Genomic DNA, 21,076 nt, shown 5'->3' with positions numbered 1-21,076 from the left:
TGACAGGACACTGAGCTCCTGAGGGGAATGAATGTTCACCGCCACAGGGGATCGCTCACCCCCGCAGCATGCCGCTACCCTCTTGCAGAGCCAGAAGACTTCAGTGGCGAGTGAGTCACCAGTCCCCTGGCAAGCGGGGAGCTGGGGTGAAGATGGCGGCAACAGGGTAGGGAGCACAGTACTAACTGCGCTCCGGGGCTCAGCGGTACATTGTGCATCACTGTGAGGGGCGCCCTGAGCCAGCGCCTACACTGGTCAGAAGCCTGTCAGGGACCCCAGATCACTGCCAGCAGATATTCCTCAGGCCAGTATAAAGAACCAGAGAGCGGGAAGCAGCGCCATGGAAGGGGGTGGAGCTTCTCCTCAGAGCAGACCCAGCAGCGTTCAGCGCCATTTTTCCAGGGGGTTGTAGAAGGGAGGGAGGCTGTGTATGTACTGTGTAACCTATTAAGGTGCACAGTAAGCGCTGGATAGTGGTTTTCCTATATCTAAAGGGCGCTGTGTGTGGGTTGGCTCCAATCTCTGTGGCTCTCTTGGCATTCTTGGGGGGAAACTCTGTCTGCCTTTTCCCTGTGTTTGTGTGTGTGGAGTGTTTGTTGTCCCCAACTGGCCATGTCTAGGGACTCTGTGTCATATGCTGCAGAGGATATGTCCTATCATTCCATGTAATCAGGATTGCACTGTTTTAGCACAGATTCCTGCTAAGGAGCCTGAGTGATTAGCCTCTCTTAAGGGTATGATTTCTCAGATTTCTACTAGGGTAGCGCAAACTGAGACAGCAACTAAGGTTTTACAAAACTCTATGGCTGTATGGTCCGGTTCTGTTCCAGGGCCGCCTAGCATACACTCTCAAAAACGTGCTCTTGCCCAGATTATGCAAGATGACACGGATACCGATTCTGACATGGCAGACGGTGAGGGGGATGTACTGAGGGGTGTGGCATCTCTTGCAAAAGGGGTGCAGTTGATGATTGAAGCCTTTAGAGATGTGTTTAATATTACTGACGCAACACCTGAGCAGGTTGAGGAGGCTTACTTCACGGATAATAAGAAAGCCTCGCTAACCTTCCCTGCGTCTAAAGAATTAAACGCTATGTTTGAGAAATCCTGGGAAAACCCAGAGAAAAAATTCCAGATCCCCAGAAAGGTTCTGGTTGCTTTTCCCTTTCCTGAGGCGGATAGAAAGAAATGGGAAAACCCACCCATAGTTGATGCATCTGTTTCCAGACTGTCAAAGGTGGTGTTTTTACCTGTCCCGGGATCTACCGCGTTAAAAGAAGCGGCTGATCGCAAAATTTACACTACGCTCAACTCCATATACACGGCTTCAGGAGCGATATTGCGACCTACTATTGCCTGTGCATGGATCTCTAAAGCTATAGTAAAGTGGTCAGGCACATTACTTGAGGAATTGGATTCAATGGATAAAAGTGACGTTGAATTGTTTTTACGTAACATACAGGATTCTGCAGGATTTATGGTGGAATCCATGAAAGACCTGGGTTCGATGGCTGCAGGGATATCTTCCATGTCTGTCTCTGGCTACGCCAATGGTATGCCGACGCGGAATCCAGGAGAGGTGTGGAGAACCTACCATACACAAGTCAGGCTCTATTTGGGGAAGCTTTGGATGCGTGGATTTCCACGGCAACTGCGGGTAAGTCACCTTTTCTTCCCTCAGCTACACCTGCTACGAAGAAACTTTTTTCTTCATTCCCATCACAGTCCTTTCCGACAGCAAAAACAAAAAAGGCCAAGCCTTCTAACACCTTCTTTAGAGGAGGTTGTGCAAAATCCAAAAATCCTGCTACTGCAGGTTCCCAAGACCAGAAGCCTGCTTCTGGTACATCAAAATCATCAGCATGACGGTGGACCACACAGCCTGGAGGAAGGGCCGGTGGGTGCGAGGCTCAGTCGGTTCAGCCATGTGTGGGTGTCGTCCGGCCTGGACCCCTGGGTGCAGGAGATTGTGTCCCAGGGGTACAGGCTGGAGTTTCAAGAACTCCCGCCTCACTGATTCTTCAAATCAGGCTTACTAGCTTTACTGGTAGACAGGGCTATCCTACAGGAAGCCATCCAAAAATTGGAAAAGTCAAAGGTCGTTGTCCCAGTTCCACCTCACATGCAAAACAAGAGTTACTATTCAAACCTTTTTGTGGTTCCGAAACCGGGTGGTTCGGTCAGGCCAATTTTGGATTTGAAAATGTTGAAGGGAGTTCAAATTCAAAATGGAGTCTTTGAGAGCGGTGATCGCAGGTCTGGAGGAGGGGGAGTTCCTGGTATCCCTGGATATCAAGGATGCGTACCTTCACAATCCAATTTGGCTGCCGCATCAGGCACTGACATTCGGCCTCTCCACGGCACCGAGGGTGTTCACCAAGGTGATGGCAGAGATGATGGTTCTCCTCCGCAAACAGGGGGTGAACATAATCCCATATCTGGACGATCTGCTGATAAAGGCATCGTCCAGGGAGAGGTTGTTGCAGTCCATTGTTCTCACGACTCATCTGCTCAGGGAACACGGTTGGATCCTGAATCTTCCAAAATCACATTTGGAGCCGACCATGAGGTTGTCTTTTCTGGGAATGATCCTCGACACAGAGGTGCAGAGGGTGTTTCTTCTGGAGGAGAAAGCGTTGGAGATACAAACAATGGTCCGGGATGTCCTGAAGCCAGCCCGGGTTTCGGTTCATCAGTGCATTCGCCTTCTGGGGAAGATGGTGGCCTCTTACTAGGCTCTGCAGTACGGAAGGTTTCATGCTCTGCCTTTCCAACTGGATCTCCTGGACAAGTGGTCGGGATCTCATCTACACATGCACCGGAGAATACGTCTGTCGCCGAAAGCCAGGATTTCACTCCTTTGGTGGCTACAATTACCTCACCTTCTGGAGGGCCACAGGTTCGGGATTCAGGACTGGATCCTTCTAACCACGTATGAAAGTCTCAGGGGCTGGGGCGCATTCACTCAAGGGGAAACCTTCCAAGTAAGGTGGTCAAGCCTGGAATCCAGCCTACCAATAAACATTCTGGAACTAAGAGCCGTCTAGAACGGTCTTCTCCAGCCGGCCCATCTTCTGCGAGATCGAGCCATTCAAATGCAGTCGGACAATGGGGGTAGTTCCAAGTTGATCGCAGCAGGAAATTTTTTAGCAGTTGGGCAAAACCATGGCCCTCATTCCGAGTCGTTCGCTCGGTATTTTTCATCGCATCGCAGTGAAATTCCGCTTAGTGCGCATGCGCAATATTCGCACTGCGACTGCGCTAAGTATCTTTGCTATGAAGAAAGTATTTTTACTCACGGCTTTCTCATCGCTCCGGCGAACGTAATGTGATTGACAGGAAATGGGTGTTACTGGGCGGAAACACGGCGTTTTATGGGCGTGTGGCTGAAAACGCTACCGTTTCCGGAAAAAACGCAGGAGTGGCCGGAGAAACGGGGGAGTGGTTGGGCGAACGCTGGGTGTGTTTGTGACGTCAAACCAGGAACGACAAGCACTGAACTGATCGCACAGGCAGAGTAAGTCTGGAGCTACTCTAAAACTGCTAAGTAGTTTGTGCTCGCAATATTGCGAATACATCGTTCGCAATTTTAAGATGCTAAGATACACTCCCAGTAGGCGGCGGCTTAGCGTGTGTAACTCTGCTAAATTCGCCTTGCGACCGATCAACTCGGAATGAGGGCCCATGTGCACTGAAGTGGAGGCAGATATAACATGTGCAGAGAGATTTAGATTTGGGTGTGGTGAGTTCAATCTGCAATCTAAATTGCAGTGTAAAAATAAAGCAGCCAGTATTTACCCTGCACAGAAACAAAATAATCCACCCAAATCTAACTCTCTCTGCACGTTATATCTGCTCCCCCTGCAGTGAGCATGGTTTTGCCCAACTGCTAAAAAATTTCCTGCTACGATCAACTTGGAATTACCCCCAATGTAACGACAGTGGCTTACATAAACCGACAGGGCGGAACGAAGAACAGAGCTGCAATGTCAGAGGTAACAAGAAGCATCCTCTGGGCGGAAACGTGTTGGCGCTGTCAGCAATCTTCATTCTGGGAGTAGACAACTGGGAAGCGGACTTCCTCAGCAGACACGATCTCCGTCCAGGAGAGTGGGGACTCCATCCGGAGGTGTTCACGGAGGTAACAGATCTTTGGGGTGTACCTCAAATAGACATGATGGCCTCTCGTCTCAACAAGAAGCTTCGGTGATATTGTTCCAAGTCGAGGAACCCGTAAGCCGTGGCGGTGGATGCCCTAGTGACTCTGTGGGTGTTCCAGTCAGTGTACATGAGTTCAGACGATCCTCATTGCTCCGGACTGGCCAAGAAGGGCTTGGTACGCGATCTTCTGGATCTACTGCTAGAAGAACCAAGGCCTCTTCCTCTTCGGGAGAACCTGCTGCAGCAGGGGCCGTTCGCTTATGAAGACTTACCGTGGCTATGTTTGACAGCATGGAGGATCGAATGCCAGATATTAGCTTGGAAGGGCATTCCGAACAGGGTTATTCCTACCCTGATACAGGCTAGGAAAGGAGTAACGTCTAAACATTACCATCGTATTTGGAAATAATATGTATCTTGGTGTGAGTCCAAGAAGTTTCCTATGGTGGAGTTTCAACTGGGACGGTTTCTCCTCTTCCTGCAAGCAGGTGTGGATATGGGCCTGAGGTTGGGATCCGTAAAGGTCCAGATTTCGGCCCTATCCATTTCCTTCCAGAAACAGTTGGCTTCCCTCCCGGAGGTTCAGACTTTTCTGAAAGGGGTTCTGCACATCCAGCCTCCCTTTGTGCCGCCTACGGCACCATGGGATCTTAACGTGGTGCTGCAGTTTCTCCAATCGGATTGGTTCAATCCTCTACAGTAGGTAGTTTCTCTCATGGAAGGCTGTCACTTTGTTGGCCTTAGCTTCTGCTAGACGTGTGTCGGAGCTGGGGGCTTTGTTTTGTAAGAGCCCCTACTTTATCTTCCATGAAGATAGAGCTGAGCTCCGGACTCGTCAGCAGTTCCTTCCGAAGGTTGTGTCGGCATTTCATATCAACCAACCTATTGTGGTGCCAGTTGCTACTGACTCCTCAATTTCATCAAAGTCCTTAGATATTGTAAGGGCTCTGAAAATCTATGTGAAGATGACTACTCGTCACAGAAAATCGGACTCTCTGTTTGTCCTGTATGATCCCAAGAAACTTGGGTGTCCTGCTTCTAAGCAGACGATCTCTCGCTGGATCAGATTCACTATCCAGCATGCGTATTCTACGGCAGGATTGCCATGTCCTACGTCAGTTAAGGCCCACTCTACTTGTAAGGTGGGTTCTTCCTGGGTAGCTGCCCGTGGTGTCACGGCTATGCAGCTTTGCCGAGCGGCTACTTGGTCGGGGTCAAACACGTTTGTAAAGTTCTACAAGTTCGATACCTTGGCTGCTGAGGACCTGAAGTTTGGTCAATCAGTTCTGCAGGAGCCTCCACGCTCTCCCTCCCGTTCTGGGAGCTTTGGTACATCCCCATGGCACTAATGTGGACCCCAGCATCCTCTAGGACGTAAGAGAAAATAGGATTTTAATGGCCTACCGGTAAATCCTTTTCTCGTAGTCCGTACAGGATGCTGGGTGGATCGCCCAGCGCTTCGTGATCCTGCAGTGGTTACTTAGTTCAGTACTGCTTAGTTCTTGGTTTAGTACTGTTTTGTTACTTGGTAAGTAATATTATTCATCCTCTGCTGATGTTTCAAGCTAGTTAGCTTGGTTTGCCTTTTATGTGTGAGCTTGTGTGAATCTCGCCACTATCTGTGTAAAATCCTTCTCTCGAAGTTGTCTGTCTCCTCAGGCACAGTTTCTAGACTGGGTCTGGTAGGAGGGGCATAGAGGGAGGAGCTAGCTCACACTCTCAAACTCTTAAAGGGCCAATGGCTCCTGGTGGACCCGTCTATACCCCATGGTACTAATGTGGACCCCAGCATCCTCTACGGACTACGAGAAAAGGATTCACCTGTAGGTAATTAAAATCCTATTTTTTTAGGAAAAAACAGCGGGACTTGCTCTTGCACTCTTGTGGCTTTCTCCCTAAGGACTAATTAAGCTATTTGAAGTTTCTAATTAGCTTAATTAGTCTTTAATTACTCTCTTTTTCTCTGTAGTTGTGTGGTCTGTTGTATGGTTAGCAAAAGTGTTTATGGTCAGGCAATTTTGCAAAATACCAATGTTTAGTTATTATAGTGTACTGCCCCTTTAAAACGTTTGAGAACTATACTGCAGTGACTTAGCATTCTAAGAAAGTGCATTGTATATGTTTTTGCACATAAATCAGTAAATGAAAGCAGCTGTTTAGAAAGTAATACAGTAGTTAATATGATTAGTGTGCTAAACCATTTCTCACATTTCCCACAGTCCATTATCATGTGTCTCCTGCTGTGTTCCCACCACCTTCATCCCCTTAGCAAAAGTTTACAAAGCCTCAGCTTTTACCAAGGTAGAGCTTTGGTTTCAGCTGTTTACAGTGAGAGGAAGTAAATGCTGTTGGGTTTCATTGTGGCATGGTTGTGATAAAGCTGTGGTGGTCTTATCTCTCTTGTAGGTGGTGGCTCTGTATGACTACACTGCGCATCGGTCAGATGAGCTAAGCATCCATCGCAGTGACATTATCCATGTGCTGTACAAAGATAATGACAATTGGTGGTTTGGCAGTATACAGAATGGACAACAGGGTTATTTTCCAGCAAATTATGTGGCTGCTGAATGTAAGTTCACATCTCTTTTCACTATAGGTTGATAGCTGATTGATTTGCCCCAGACAGCTGAAATGATTTACATGAGGTAACGCCCTCCGTGTTTTGTTTTCCAGACCACAATGAGGATGATAACCCTTCAGCATCTAAGTCACAGTATTTTGGTTCCCGTTCCCTGGAACATTCTCAAGCTGAACAGTCTGAACATAGTCCCCACTGGGTAAATGCATATGTGCTATATATATATATATATATATATACTGTATGAATAAAGGATGTTTACTGTACACCCCTCACATGTTAGGTACATATACATGAATGTAGATCCAAAGATATAAGAGCATGCAAGAGGGCAGCACTCACCAGACTGTAACATGAGTCACTTAAGAAAATGTTTTAAACATCCCAAACTGTTGGAGGTGGGGTCAGCTGAGTAATTATAGGCAGCTTTTATATTTATTATTCTACATATCCAACTAGGGTTTTCTTACTAAAAATAAAAAATCCTTTTATTTTATTTATTTTTTTACACTTTGTTTGCATACAATAAATGAAAAACAATTCTTTCATGTGAATTTTCAGAAACACGTGTACCTGCAGTTTTTACTGAGTGTTATCCAGAATTAAATTCCTCAGTGTTACATAAATTGGAACTTACCCATGCCTGAATAACAACTGTATTGTTAGATGTCTGGTTTTCTAATGCAGATTTGTAATAGGCATCAACTGGATAATGTTAGCAGTATCCAGGTATTATTAATTAAAGGGCATATGTTCTGAAACCTAATTCTTGTTTACCTTTACAAGTCAGCTAGAACAAATAGGTAATTGGGGTGCTGGAGACACAGAGTATTTCAGGAGACCATTGGGGCAGTGACCTGTTTATGTGTCACAGTCTGTGAAAGTGAGGACAGAACTACATATGACAAGGACAATGTAAAGGCCCATATAGACGGGCCGATGCGGGGAGAGATGTGTGCTCAGCGAACCGCTCAGCACACATCTCTCTTGCCGCTCAGCACAGCGCGATCTGTGCTGAGCGTGCGGGGGGAGACGGGGGGACGACGCTCACTTCACCCAGCGGGTGAAGTGAGCGACCCGCTAGATTGGCCTGCATGGCAGGCCAATCTAGCAGCAGCGATAGCGATGCGCGGGGCTGCGCATCGCTATCGCTGTAAGGGCTACACACGGAGCGATCAGGCTTATATTCTAAGCAATCTAGTCAGATTGCTTAGAATATGGCTCCGTGTGTACCCCCCTTTAGGTGGGAAACGTAGACAATCCGGAAGCCACATACTCTGAGTTAAACTGTGTACGAAGCAGGCATTCACAAATTGCAGCATTGTCACATGATGCTTCTGTCACACTGATTTGGCAGCATTGCAGTATAAAGACAGCTGTCTCTGAAGCACAAGTCTTACCGTCAACTCATTACCTTTCTGTATTCATAGGTAACATGATGATGGCATACCTGTTTGCTAATACATTTTGAAAACCAATAGCCACACTGTAGAGTTGATGCTAAGTATGTGTCCTAAAAAAGTCTTAGAATGCAGCACATAAAATAATGTATTTACACCAATATGCTCATTGCACCCAGATATGTACCAATAGCATGTGTGCCAGGTTTATGTCCTGTGTACTTATGCAAATCAATGTATATTTGCACCCACAAATGACATGGCTACTGTCAAGCATACTGTATATGCGTTTCTATGCAGGTCTGCATCAGTTCCCAATTACAGTATGTGAACAGGCGCTTCCTGTACTTAGCCTGTGTTTGAACTACAGTAATAGGGAGATGTAAGTGTCAGATGTGATCAAATTATGAAACGGGCATTGGTAACTGTTTTGTTTTTTGGTTTTTTTCTGTGGACATAAAATGAACTCACCCCTTTTACCCTAATAGCACTCAGACCTTTTGCATATCTTCTGAGACCAATTTTACCATTAAAACACCCCCTGGGTCTTAACTTGATCCATCAATACCTTAAAATACCAATAACTTTACCCATCAATATGTTAAAATAACCTCTTGGTTTTAATTTTATCCATCAATACCTCATATCTGGCTAACCTTTGAGCATTCAGATAGACAAACACACCAAGCAACAATATAATAACAAATGTTGTAATGCTCTTTCTAACACATTTATATAATAGCTGTATTATTCCTGTGTTGTAATATATACGGCAAATGCTTTAGGTAATGTGTAATCCTAGTGTTGTCATGTTTAGCTCACTTGTGAACCTGTTAGGCCGGACAAACGGATGAGCAATAAGGTGAACTGTATGTTATCTTGTAGGAGGAGTCTTAATCCTTTGAGCTGTCCTTTCTTACTGCAGATGTCACTTGAAATTACCCTAGATTACTTATTGGTGTTGGGGTGAAGGGAAATACATTATCAGTTAAAGAAAAGAATACAGGCATGCTGCAGCTAGCAGTGTCAAAGGCCATCCCCAACATACATCAGCCAGCAAAGATGGTGACCTTAGCACTCACTCTCACAGCCTGCAAAGGTGTCAGCATGGACATGATGCATAGTAACAGCTGGGAAGATGTAATGTCGGCTGTGTATCGCTCGACCGGCAGTGTAGAGACCGCTGTCACCATACCGACGTCGGGATCCCGGCATTGAGATGCCCGGTGGCGGGTACGAGCGAAACAAAGCCCCTTTGCTTGCTCGGTGGCGGGCTGAGCTCGCCACAGGTTCTATTCCCACTCTTTGGTGTCGTGGACACCCACGAGTGGGAATAGTCCATGTTAGTCGGCATGCCGCCTGCCGGGATTGTGAGGGGGCGGGACGTAGGTGTCGGCATTGTAACATAACTACATCCCGTATTATCTGTAGAGTTTGATTTTTATATGATTAAATCAACCTTATTAGTTGGGCTCCTGCGTGAAGGACAGTTTCACCTAAAACAATTAACCATATAAAATAGCTATTAATGACATTCAGGGTAACTGCAGTGTCAAACAGCTGTCATTGTGTGAGGCGTTTCACATATACTTATTTGTAATCATACTTCTACTTATAGTACCATTTGTACTCTTTTATGTAATGCAACTTATACTTTAGTGCATATTCAAGAATTTAGGATTCATTTCAGTGTGATATTCTGGGAATTGAGGGGAGGGGCGGGCGGCATTCGGGAAAACAGGGGCATGACGCCCCTGTTTTCTGGGATTGGCGAAGCCAAGGACTGCGTCGTGAGATGCAGTTTCTTTGGCCCTGCAAGCCACACTGCGACGGCAAGGGTGAGTAAGCTGAAGCTTACCCAGCCTGCCGTCACAGATAAACATTCTCTAAATAAATGTCAATATATTTATTCACAAAAATGTGTAGTAATACAATGATAAAAAGTACAGCGTAACATAAAAAGCGGCACCATCAAACTCCAAGACATGGCAAGAGTAAATGATCAATGCAAATATTCTAGGTTCGAAGAAGACTGCATCAATTAGAGTTAATTCACCATTGCAATTTCTGAAATTCCTATAGATTGTAAGCTTGCAAGCAGGGTCTTCCTACCTCTGTGTCTGCCTGTTATCACCCAGTTGTGTCCTATTACTGTTGTTCCAATTGTAACGCGCCACGGAATATGCTGGTGGGTGGTCTTCAGTATGCCGAATGTCGGGATCCCGGCACACACTATACCGGCGCCGGAATCCCGACACCCGGCATACCGACACATATTCTCCCTCGTGAGGGTCCACGACCCCCCTGGAGGGAGAATAAATAGCCACCGTGCCCGCAGCGTGGCGAGTGCAGCAAGCCCGCAAGGGGCTCATTTGCGCTCGCCACGCTGTCGGTATGCCGGCGGTCGGGCTCCCGGCGCTGGTCGCCGGGAGCCCGGCCGCCGGCATACCATACTACACCCATGCTGGGCTATATAAGAAACTTAATAATAATAGAAAATATAATAATGTCTGCTAATAGGATATTTGCAGCACTGCCAGTCAATGTTATATCCAAATCCAGCAGTATGTGCACACAGTGTTATTGTAACAAGAATATTTAGCAGGTGTTTCTGCAACTGAGTAACTGTAAATCATGTCTGGTAACATAGCAACGCACTCCAGCATGTGTGGGGAAAGTAGCAGTAATGAAATAGTGCTGGTGTTAACTAGGATCTTAGCGATTTAGACAAGTCTGTCGCACTCACCATGGGATGGGTGTTATTCCAAATACTAATGATGTCGTAGATGTAAAATCAGTGGGTGGGATAGGCCTCCACATGGAGACGCAGTGATCGGCATATACAGGAGGAATCTTGCATTAGCATAATGCTGCGGACATGCAGAACAGCAGCCAACTCAGAATCAGGTCCAATATCGCTTAACTAAGTTGACGTGTCTGTTGGACTGGACAGCTTATCAGCATCGATCACCGTGCCCACTGAAAAACTACTGTATATAAACCCTAAGTTTCACTCCAGTTATATCCTAATTGACTGGTGTCATACCTATGTATTCTTTTCCCCAAGTCTGGCAGCTTCCTCCTTTGCTGTATGAAGTGTACACATGTAGTAAGTCCCTTACTGTGTCATAATAAAAACATCCCTATTTTTGTACACTTCCATTCATATACGTTGTTTGCTCTTACTTGCTTCCTCTTTGAGTATTTAGGTATGTCTTTAGATTATATAACACAGTGGTTTGTTGCTGTTTCCCTGGAATATACATTAAATCAAAGAGTACAGTAGACCTGCCAGTAAAGTACAGTACAGAAGGGAGCTAGAATGATAAAGGCCCAGATAAAAAAGAGATAACGTGGAAATTGATAAAGAACCAACCAATCAGCTTCTAACTACCATGTTACAGGCTCTGTTTTGAAAAATAAATTAGGAGCTGATTGGTTGGTACTTTATCCCTCTACACTTTGGGGCTGATTCAGTCGGATGCATCCGCGCGTCCATACGCAGCGGCCGGGTCCATCTGGTATGCTCACGCGCACTGGCCGCAGTGCTGCATGCGCAACCCTTCTCCTTGCAACCGCATACAGGATGGATGCGGCCGCAAGATGATTGACAGTGGCGGGCATTCGTGGGGGCGGCAATGCTGTGTTGAGTGGGGTGGTGCGAGCTGAATGGAGGAGTGCCGTGACGGTTTTCGGGGTGACTGCGTGACGTCCCACACAGCCGCTCTGATTAAAAAAATTACAGCTGACGCGCTGCCAGGGGTCAACCTTAGTTTGATGACACTTCGGGAGACGGCCCGTCGCTTGCCCTGTGCTGGTCGGCCCCCAGCATGTGAGTAGATGGAAACAGATCTGGCTATGTATGCCAGAGGCTCCAAGGCTTGATAAATTTGAGCCAAAGAACATGAACTCTGTGCCAGATCAAATCCTGTGGAGGCCCCAAGGCAGGCGAAATCTTGGGGCCCCCCTAGCAAATTATCTCCTAATACATTTTAATTTTACCAACCAATGGTTTATGTACTTTAAGTTGTTAATGGGTACATTACGTTAATATAATATTTTCTCTGTAGTCTTTAATGTAAAGTTTTTGTTTCATTTTTTTCTGTCTTTTGGAAACTATTTAAGAAAGCTTGATTGCAATTTTCGTTTGAGCCATTGTCACAGTGCCCCTAAAAGGCGCAGAGCCTATATGCATTTTCCTATTCTGCCTGTTTAGTAATCCAGCACTGCATGTACTGTACCAGCTAATAAATTCATGGAATGTTTCCACTTAATTCTAATAAGTAACCAGTAAGTGATTCAACTGTTTGCACTTATTCCCTGCTTGCATTTCAGCGTCAGCTCACGCCATATCAGAAGGAAATTTAATGTACAGGTAATACCTAATTGAGCAGGTGTTATGGCTGTCTTTACTACACAACTGTATCTTGCCAAAGAAGTCTGAATTTCCTCAAGTGACTCCTGATTATTTTTTGTGTGCTGTTCTTTAATAAACAAAGATCTGCTTTGTCTATGCTTCGCTACAGTTTCTGCAACCTCGAACCTTGTAACACTGGTGTACTTATTAATTGCTAAAATGTAGAACATAATCATTTTGTGATGCTCTGCCTTACCATCACTTTAAAATTATTCATCAGTGGCAGCATGACGTACAGTATATTACTTTTTTTTCTTTTTCCAAGAGAACAATTGTACAATGAAGTAGCCGTAATAAACACAATAAAAGAGAAAATTACAAAAATTATACAGTATGTCCTGTTGAGAAACAGAGTAAAAACCGCACCTACAGATAACCTTACATAGATCTATAATTTACACCTGTAGATACATCAAGATATGCAGAGTTGGCGTATTAAGTCTAAAGGTGTGTACACACGGTGAGATATTTTCTTTCGATTTTGACTATATAGTCAAAATCTCAAGAAAAGTTAGTGCAGATTGCAAGGTGAAAGTCACCTTGCGATCCCGATGCGCGGTCCCGCCAGGTCAGCATCGCAAGAAAAGATAGACTGTGCAGGCAAGTCAATCCTTGCTAGATCGGTGTACTATCTAGTTCATCTCACATGTCAATGACATCTCACATAAGCCAAAATCTCACATAAGCCAAAATCGTAAGCACACATAGTCCATATCTCAAGAAAAGTTAGTCAAAATCTGTGCTATCTGGGCTCCGAGGAGTTCAGGGGAAATCGCAAGTGAAAATCGGGCATAGCAAGAATCTCACCGTGTGTACACACCCTAAGTTTCAGCATTAGAATGGAGGTTGACCTGTTGATAACGTTTCTAAATTGTACCAGGAGGTCAGTGATATCGCTTGGCGAAGAGTATCCTTCATATTGGGAGATAGAGTAATGGTAACCTTATAGCAAAGAATTTAATCTGCTTGTTTTTCTTTGTTAATTGACATTTCTAACCAATCCATGTGGAATAGTAAAGAGATGCGGCACATTAACAATGTCATTGTTAAAGTGTCTGATGAAACCCTCTGGGATAAAATAGTTTTCTTCCCTGCTGCCGCATTTTAGCTATCAAAACTCGGTGTCCCATAGGTAGTTTAATATATTACTTTTTATATATTTTATTATAAAATGGTGTACAAACCACAGTAACAAGCAAATAGTCAATGTAATACTATAAGGATTCTGCATCTCCACCTGCTGGCAAAGAGCATTAGCACAGAAACTAAAGCTTATATTGTATAGTCCTAAATGTACAAGCATAACAATATGTAAATCAGTATTGCAGCATCTGTATATTGAAGTTCAGGAATTGACTGTTAATTGGCCTAAAATTGTAACATTTGTGCTCTCAAAATGATGTCTAATGATGATCTGTTCTGAACCAATTGTATCATTGTTGGCATTTTAGTAAATCAGTTTGGCTGATGACCACTATTGTCCTGTGAGCATTATGTACAAGTACTCGTGTGAGTGGCCAAATGGACAGATCTTGTCCACTTTTTGAACACCTACCGTATGTCTGAGGCCAGATTGGGCACCGGTATGACAAACTGGGCTTTGAGCCATGTTCTTGTTAGCAAACCAAAAAAGTAAGCAATTGGACAGATGTAACATGTGCACAGATAGATTTGGGTGGAGTGTGTTCAAACTGAAATCTAAATTGCAGTGTAGAAATTAAGCAGCCTATATTTACCATGCACAGAAACAAACCCTCCCACATCTAAATGTCTCTGCACATGTTACATCTGCCCCACCTACAGTGCAACATGGTTTTGCCAAATTTCTTACTTTTTTGGTTTGCAAACAAACCTGAATAACCCCCTTTGTGTGGGCCACATCAGTAATACTTTATCAACAGGCACACAGCCCATAGATTGCTAAGTTCAAAAGCAATGATGAAAAAGTAGGTTTATCTGGTTGTCTGGAATGTTATTCTCTAATAGCTGAGCCTACATAATTGATGAAATATAATTTTTTTTGTTTTTGGGAGTGTTCATGTGTGCCAATTTGTGTAGAAGGCCTGTGGGTGTTTACTTTGGAAGTAGAAGACTTCCTTGTTAGGGAGGAAATCTTTAAGATTTTCAGGTTTTATGTGATATCTACTATAATCTCCCTATACACATAATGTAATGGGAGAAAAAACATGGGAATTTAATGCATTATAGGGACCTTTTAGATATTACTACAAAGTAAAAAAAAGTTCATGTTTGAGCACATTGAAAATTATTTAGTCAATTTAAAGCTGATATGCAAGTTCTTATCTATGCACTCGGGCTCATCACTCATCAGCTGATATGCAAGTTCTCGTCTATGCACTCGGGCTCATCACTCATCAGCTGATATGCAGGTTCTCGTCTATGCACTTGTTCTCATTACTTACAGTATCATCTGATATGCACGTTCTCGTCTATGCAATCATGCTCATCACTCATCAGCTGATATGTAGGTTCTCGTCTATGCACACGTGCTCATCACTCAGCAGCTGATATCAGGTTCTCGTCTATGCACTCGTACTCATCAGCTGATATGCAGGTTCTCGTCTATGCACTCGTTCTCATTACTCACCAGCTGATATGCAGGTTCTCATCTATGCACTCTTGCTCATCACCTGATATGCAGGTTCTCGTCTATGCACTCGTTCTCATTACTCACCAGCTGATATGCAGGTTCTCATCTATGCACTCTTGCTCATCACTCATCAGCTAATATGTAGGTTCTTGTCTATGCACTCGTGCTAATTACTCATCAGCTGATATGTAGGTTGTCTATGCACGCGTGCTAATTACTCATCAGCTGATATGCAGGTTCTCATCTATGCACTCGTTCTCATCACTCATCAGCTGATATGTAGGTTCTTGTCTATGCACTCGTGCTAATTACTCATCAGCTGATATGTAGGTTGTCTATGCACGCGTGCTAATTACTCATCAGCTGATATGCAGGTTCTCATCTATGCACTCGTTCTCATCACTCATCAGCTGATATGTAGGTTCTTGTCTATGCACTCGTGCTAATTACTCATCAGCTGATATGTAGGTTGTCTATGCACGCGTGCTAATTACTCATCAGCTGATATGCAGGTTCTCCTCTATGCACTCGTTCTCATCACTCATCAGCTGATATGTAGGTTCTTGTCTATGCCCTCATTCTCATCACTCATCAGCTGATGTGTAGGTTCTTGTCTATGCACTCGTGCTAATTACTCATCAGCTGATATGTAGGTTTTCTGTTCACTCGTGCTAATTACTCATCAGCTGATATGCACGTTCTCGTCTATGCACTCATTCTCATCACTCAGCTGATATGCAGGTTCTCCTCTATGCACTCGTTCTCATCACTCATCAGCTGATGAGTGATGAGAACTCGCCACGCTGCGGGTACGGTGGATCACTGCACTCGCCACAGGATCTATTCTGCCTCTATGCGTGTCGTTGACACCCACAAAGGGAGAAAAGCCTGTGGTGCCAGTATTCCGGCGGCGGCATTTCACCTCCTGTCGGAACTGTGACCGCCGGGATCCCAACAGGTAGTCTCGTGATGACCTCCCCATAGGACATATAATTTTGTCAGTACAAAAGAAATCGCAATGCAGAAGTTGTACTTTGCTAAACGGCCCCTGCAACCTGTTATTTATTGGAGAATGAGTAACAGCAGAGGATGAATCAATTCCATTTTATCAAATGTATGTAAGACCAGTTTATCTAAGCAACAAGCCCTTGATAATTGCAACTAAATGTGACAACTTCCAGGTCTACAGCCAGTTATTTACTATGAATTTGTCATAAATTTGTAGCCAGATCCTGTTTTATACCTCTGATATTTGCTGTTTCAGTAAAGACAATGTGCGGCTTGTGCTTAAGAACTCACTTTACTGGTAAAAGTCCAGGTGCATGTAAGATTTTCCACTGAGCAGTCTGTATTGCTTGCTTCTCACCTATGACATGCCTAGCTGGGGTAAAGTGGGGCTTGAGCCTATTTCCTTCATGGTAACCACATAACAATAAGCAGACCCCAAAGGAGACCGCATGTTGGAAATGGGGTATATTCTCTCCTTACCCAGGAAGTTGGTGGCTTTGTACGATGTAAAGACTTGGCCTCTTCTCCTTTCTTATTTCTACAATGTGTATTTGTTGTTTCTGCAGATGTCGGCAGTCCCCAGCAAGTCAAAGGATCAGAAATTGATGTCACAGCATGACACAGATGTTGGCTCACCTGTGCCACCGTAAGATACTTTGGTTAAAGGCATTTTTTTTTTCATGTTTCACAGTATCACAAATTTATATTCCCATAGAATGTTTCTTTATTTATGCAACAGTAAATGTTTTAAGACCTACTTGATGCTAAAAGAGATTCCTGCCGCAGAGGTTCTTAACACTTGCATGAAATGTATGCTTTTTATTTTGATGCTCAGTGTTTAACTGATTTCATTATTTAATGTTTATTCACTTTGTACATAGTTCTTATTATATTATTCCTTCCACCAAGCTAGATGTGTAACATAAAGCAATAAAACACTTTTGCATAATAACGGTTTGTTCAAAAAATGGATTTACTGGCTTGTATTGTATATTAGGTAAACTAAAGTTTGATTTTCGTCTTTTGATATATTCTCTACCTTATGAAGATTGGAAACATACTAGTAGCAGATACTGTAGTGCCGGACTGGGGTAAGGCCCACCAGGGGGATGTATTGGTAGGGGTCCAATAAAAAAGTGTCTGTGTATGCCAACAGAGAGAGGGCGACCAGTCACTAGAGGAGGCGAGGTCAGAGTACTACTTTATGAAGACATATATTTGAAGATATTTTTTTAAGCTATACTTTTATATAAGAAAACAAAAAAAAAGTCTGGGCTCTAAGACAAATAAATGTGTCAGCATATAGTAGGAGATACTGTGTAGTGTCTAGCTATATTAGGGCAAGCTCACCTGCCAACGTCAAGGCATTTCCTGTAGGTCATATCCTAGCATCTATAATAAAGCTTACTTTTTATGTCTGCTAATTGGCTTAATATTGTAACATTTGTGGTCTCAAAATGATGTCTAGTGATGATCTGTTCAGAATCATTTGTATCATTGTTGGCATTTTGGTAAATCTATTTGGCTGATGACCGCTATTTATACGTCTCTGGTACTATGCAGTTTTTCCAAATATTATCACTAATGTCCCTTGGTGTGCTGGGGAAAATTTGTTTTGTACCAGCAGAGGATGTATCGTTCTACTTTAGAACAACCCCTCCCTTTTAGCACCTGAGGAATATTACTAATTTGATTGAGCAGCTTCCATTTTATATTTAATGTCTCAGTAAATACCAGATAGATACAGTGCCGTAACATGGCTCATGATGTCGCACAGAGGGGGTAGTGCTGCAGCGCTGACACACCCCTAACGGCCCTAGATAGATAGGTAGATAGATACTCCTTACCTGTGGATTTTGTTTGTTTCCCTTTACTTTCACTCCATTTCATGCCCATATCTACTGTGTGTATCCCTGGCCATACTGTCTGTGAACTTATCCTGTTTCTTTGGCCTCATCATGTTTTTGACATTTTTACATCCAAGTTTGAAGCACTACACACATCCATCCTGTACAGTTAATTAGAGGAAGCCAGAGCCAGCACAGTCCAAATGTTTTTCATTTTTTTGGGGGGGAGGGGGGGGTATAAGGGTGGTGGTGGTGGTGCAGCTTGACCTCATGCACTGTGCAATGGAAGAACATAATACACTATATACAGTGTATATATATATTGTAACACTGTAGGGGTGCAAGGCGCCTTTTCCTGGGGAATATGGCAGCACGCAGCAGCTGAGGAACAACACAAGTCCAGTTTCTGGTACAACTGACCCCGGCCAGTTTTATTGAAACAGAAAATAAAACAAACCCCAAAATAAAAATACCTTGCCTGTCCGGCACTAACTAAACATAAGATATTCCTAACTGTCACTAAACAAAACACAGAGTTCTTTAGTACATACTGTATAGCTTACTTGCATCAGAAAGCGTGTCTCTCACACACAGATCCTGCAGCCTTCCCAGGCAGTCTGCCTCTACTAATCAGGCTAGCAGCCCTATAACACACTTACACAGCTGAAACCCTGATTAGCCCTCTGTGAGGCCAAAGACCCGAACTGGGCCCAATGTCTAGAACTCTCCTTATCTCTCTCTTAGAGCCTATACCCAGCTTTTACAGCAAACTGAAAAGGTTCTGACAAAACCAAAAGCATTTTTCCTAGAAGTTAACACTTTTAAAACATGTAAGACAAGAACCTGGGACAAACATACCTGCCCTCAAACACTATCCCAGTGTTCTTGTCACATATCCCCCTCCCCTGTTTCGACCTAGGGGCCGGAACACTTGTAGCCCCCAAACAGAAGATGCGAGACAATGCATCTGCGTTGGCCAATTGTGTTCCCGGTCTATGTTCAACAGTAAACTTAAAATCCTGCAACGCTAGAAACCATCTAGTTACCCGAGCATTCTTGCCTCTATTTACATACATCCATTTTAAAGGGGCATGATCCGTCACTAGTCTGAATTGTCTACCCAAGAGGTAATATCTCAAGGTATCTAGTGCCCACTTAATGGCCAAAGCCTCCTTTTCCACAATGGCATACCTTTTTTCATGCTCATTGAGTTTCCTACTCAAATAAATGATAGGGTGTTCGTCCCCATCTCTGGTTTGGGACAGCACAGCACCTATCCCTACCTCTGAGGCATCTGTCTGTACCACAAATTCTTTTGAAAAATCTGGTGTTATCAACACCGGTTGTGAACACAAAGCCACTTTTAACGCTTGGAACGCCTTTTCTGCATCAGGGTTCCATTTCACCACATTTGACTGCTTCCCTTTGGTAAGGTCTGACAACGGCACCGCTGTGGTCGCAAAATTGGGAATAAACCGTCTATAGTACCCAGTAATTCCCAAAAAAGCCCTTACCTGTTTTTTATTCACTGGACGAGGCCAGTTTTGAATAGCATCAACTTTATTCAATTGGGGCCTAATCAGACCTCTGCCTATGGTGAAGCCCAAGTATTTGACCTCCTCCATTGCGAGGCAGCACTTCTTTGGGTTAGCAGTTAACCCTGCCTCTCTGATTGAGTCCAGTACTGCTTGTAATTTAACCAAATGGGACCCCCAGTCTTTACTGTGAATTACCACATCATCCAAATAGGCAGCTGCATATTTTCTATGGGGCCTCAAAATTTTATCCATCGCCCGTTGAAAGGTTGCTGGAGCCCCATGCAACCCAAAGGGTAACATCTTATACTGGTACAGCCCCTCCGGAACCGAAAAGGCTGTTTTTTCTTTGGCGCTATCAGATAAAGGTATTTGCCAGTAACCTTTGGTCAGGTCCAATGTGGTGAGAAACCTGGCTGTTCCCAGCCTTTCTACAAGCTCATCCACACGGGGCATGGGGTATGCGTCAAACTTGGACACCTCATTTAACTTACGAAAGTCATTACAGAAGCGTATGCTACCGTCGGGCTTCGGGATGAGCACTATGGGACTGGACCACTCACTGTTAGACTCCTCTATGACTCCAAGTTCTAACATGGTTTTAACTTCTTTAGAAATAGCTTCTCGCTGAGCTTCAGGAATCCTATATGGCTTTAAATGAACCCTGACCCCTGGTTCTGTGACAATGTCATGTTTTATTATGGTCGTTCGGCCAGGCAGCTCTGAAAATACCTCCCTATTTTGGATGAGAAATTCTTTAACCTGATTGTTCTGATCAGCTGATAATGTCTCTGACACCTTCACTGCGGGAAGCAACCGGGGTGAAGACACCGAAGGGCAAGGCTCCGCTGACAGAGACAACCTATCTTTCCAGGGTTTGATTAAGTTAACATGGTAGATCTGTTCGGGTTTTCTCTTTCCCGGCTGGTATACTTTGTAATTAACCTCATTCACTTTTTCCCTAATCTCAAATGGACCCTGCCATTTAGCTAGGAATTTGCTTTCCACAGTGGGTACCAAAACAAGAACTCTATCTCCAGGAGCAAATTCCCGTATCTTGGCACTCCGGTTATAGACCCTCTGTTGAGCACTTTGGGCCTGTTCCATGTGCTCTCTGACAACAGGTACCACGGCTGCAATCCTATCCTGCATTTGTGTTACATGCTCAATAACGCTTCTATAAGGAGTGGGCTGTCCTTCCCACGTCTCTTTGGCAATATCCAACAGCCCTCTGGGGTGTCTACCATACAACAAATCAAATGGAGAAAACTCCGTAGAGGACTGAGGAACTTCTCTGATGGCCATTAACAAGTAGGGCAACAAACAATCCCAGTTTTTCCCATCTCTCTCAACAACCTTTTTTAACATACTTTTTAATGTTTTATTAAACCTTTCCACCAACCCGTCAGTTTGGGGATGGTAGATGGACGTCCTGAGGTGAGTGACCTTAAATAACTTGCACAATTCTTTCATGATCCTTGACATAAATGGAGTACCTTGGTCAGTCAAAATTTCTTTT

General features: G+C 44.1%; 1 protein-coding gene across 6 annotated transcripts in view; it reads left to right on the top strand.

Moving 5' to 3' along the window:
• AHI1 (Abelson helper integration site 1) overlaps positions 1-21,076 on the top strand; it is a 688,430-nt gene that overhangs the window by 559,049 nt on the left and 108,305 nt on the right. For 3 of the 6 annotated variants that reach the window (XM_063917377.1, XM_063917376.1, XM_063917378.1), the window contains 3 exons: positions 6,568-6,730; positions 6,835-6,938; positions 16,742-16,821. In XM_063917377.1, coding sequence (XP_063773447.1) covers positions 6,568-6,730; positions 6,835-6,938; positions 16,742-16,821 — 347 coding nt within the window. Of the gene's footprint in view, positions 1-6,567; positions 6,731-6,834; positions 6,939-16,741; positions 17,128-21,076 lie in introns of those variants that run through there. The other 3 variants (XM_063917379.1, XM_063917381.1, XM_063917382.1) reach the window with 3 other exon arrangements.

This window comes from Pseudophryne corroboree, chromosome 4 (genome assembly GCF_028390025.1).
Source record: "Pseudophryne corroboree isolate aPseCor3 chromosome 4, aPseCor3.hap2, whole genome shotgun sequence".
Classification (NCBI taxonomy): Eukaryota; Metazoa; Chordata; class Amphibia; order Anura; family Myobatrachidae; genus Pseudophryne; species Pseudophryne corroboree.
Note: the sequence above shows the minus strand (reverse complement) of the source record. Positions and strands in the feature narration are given on the sequence as shown.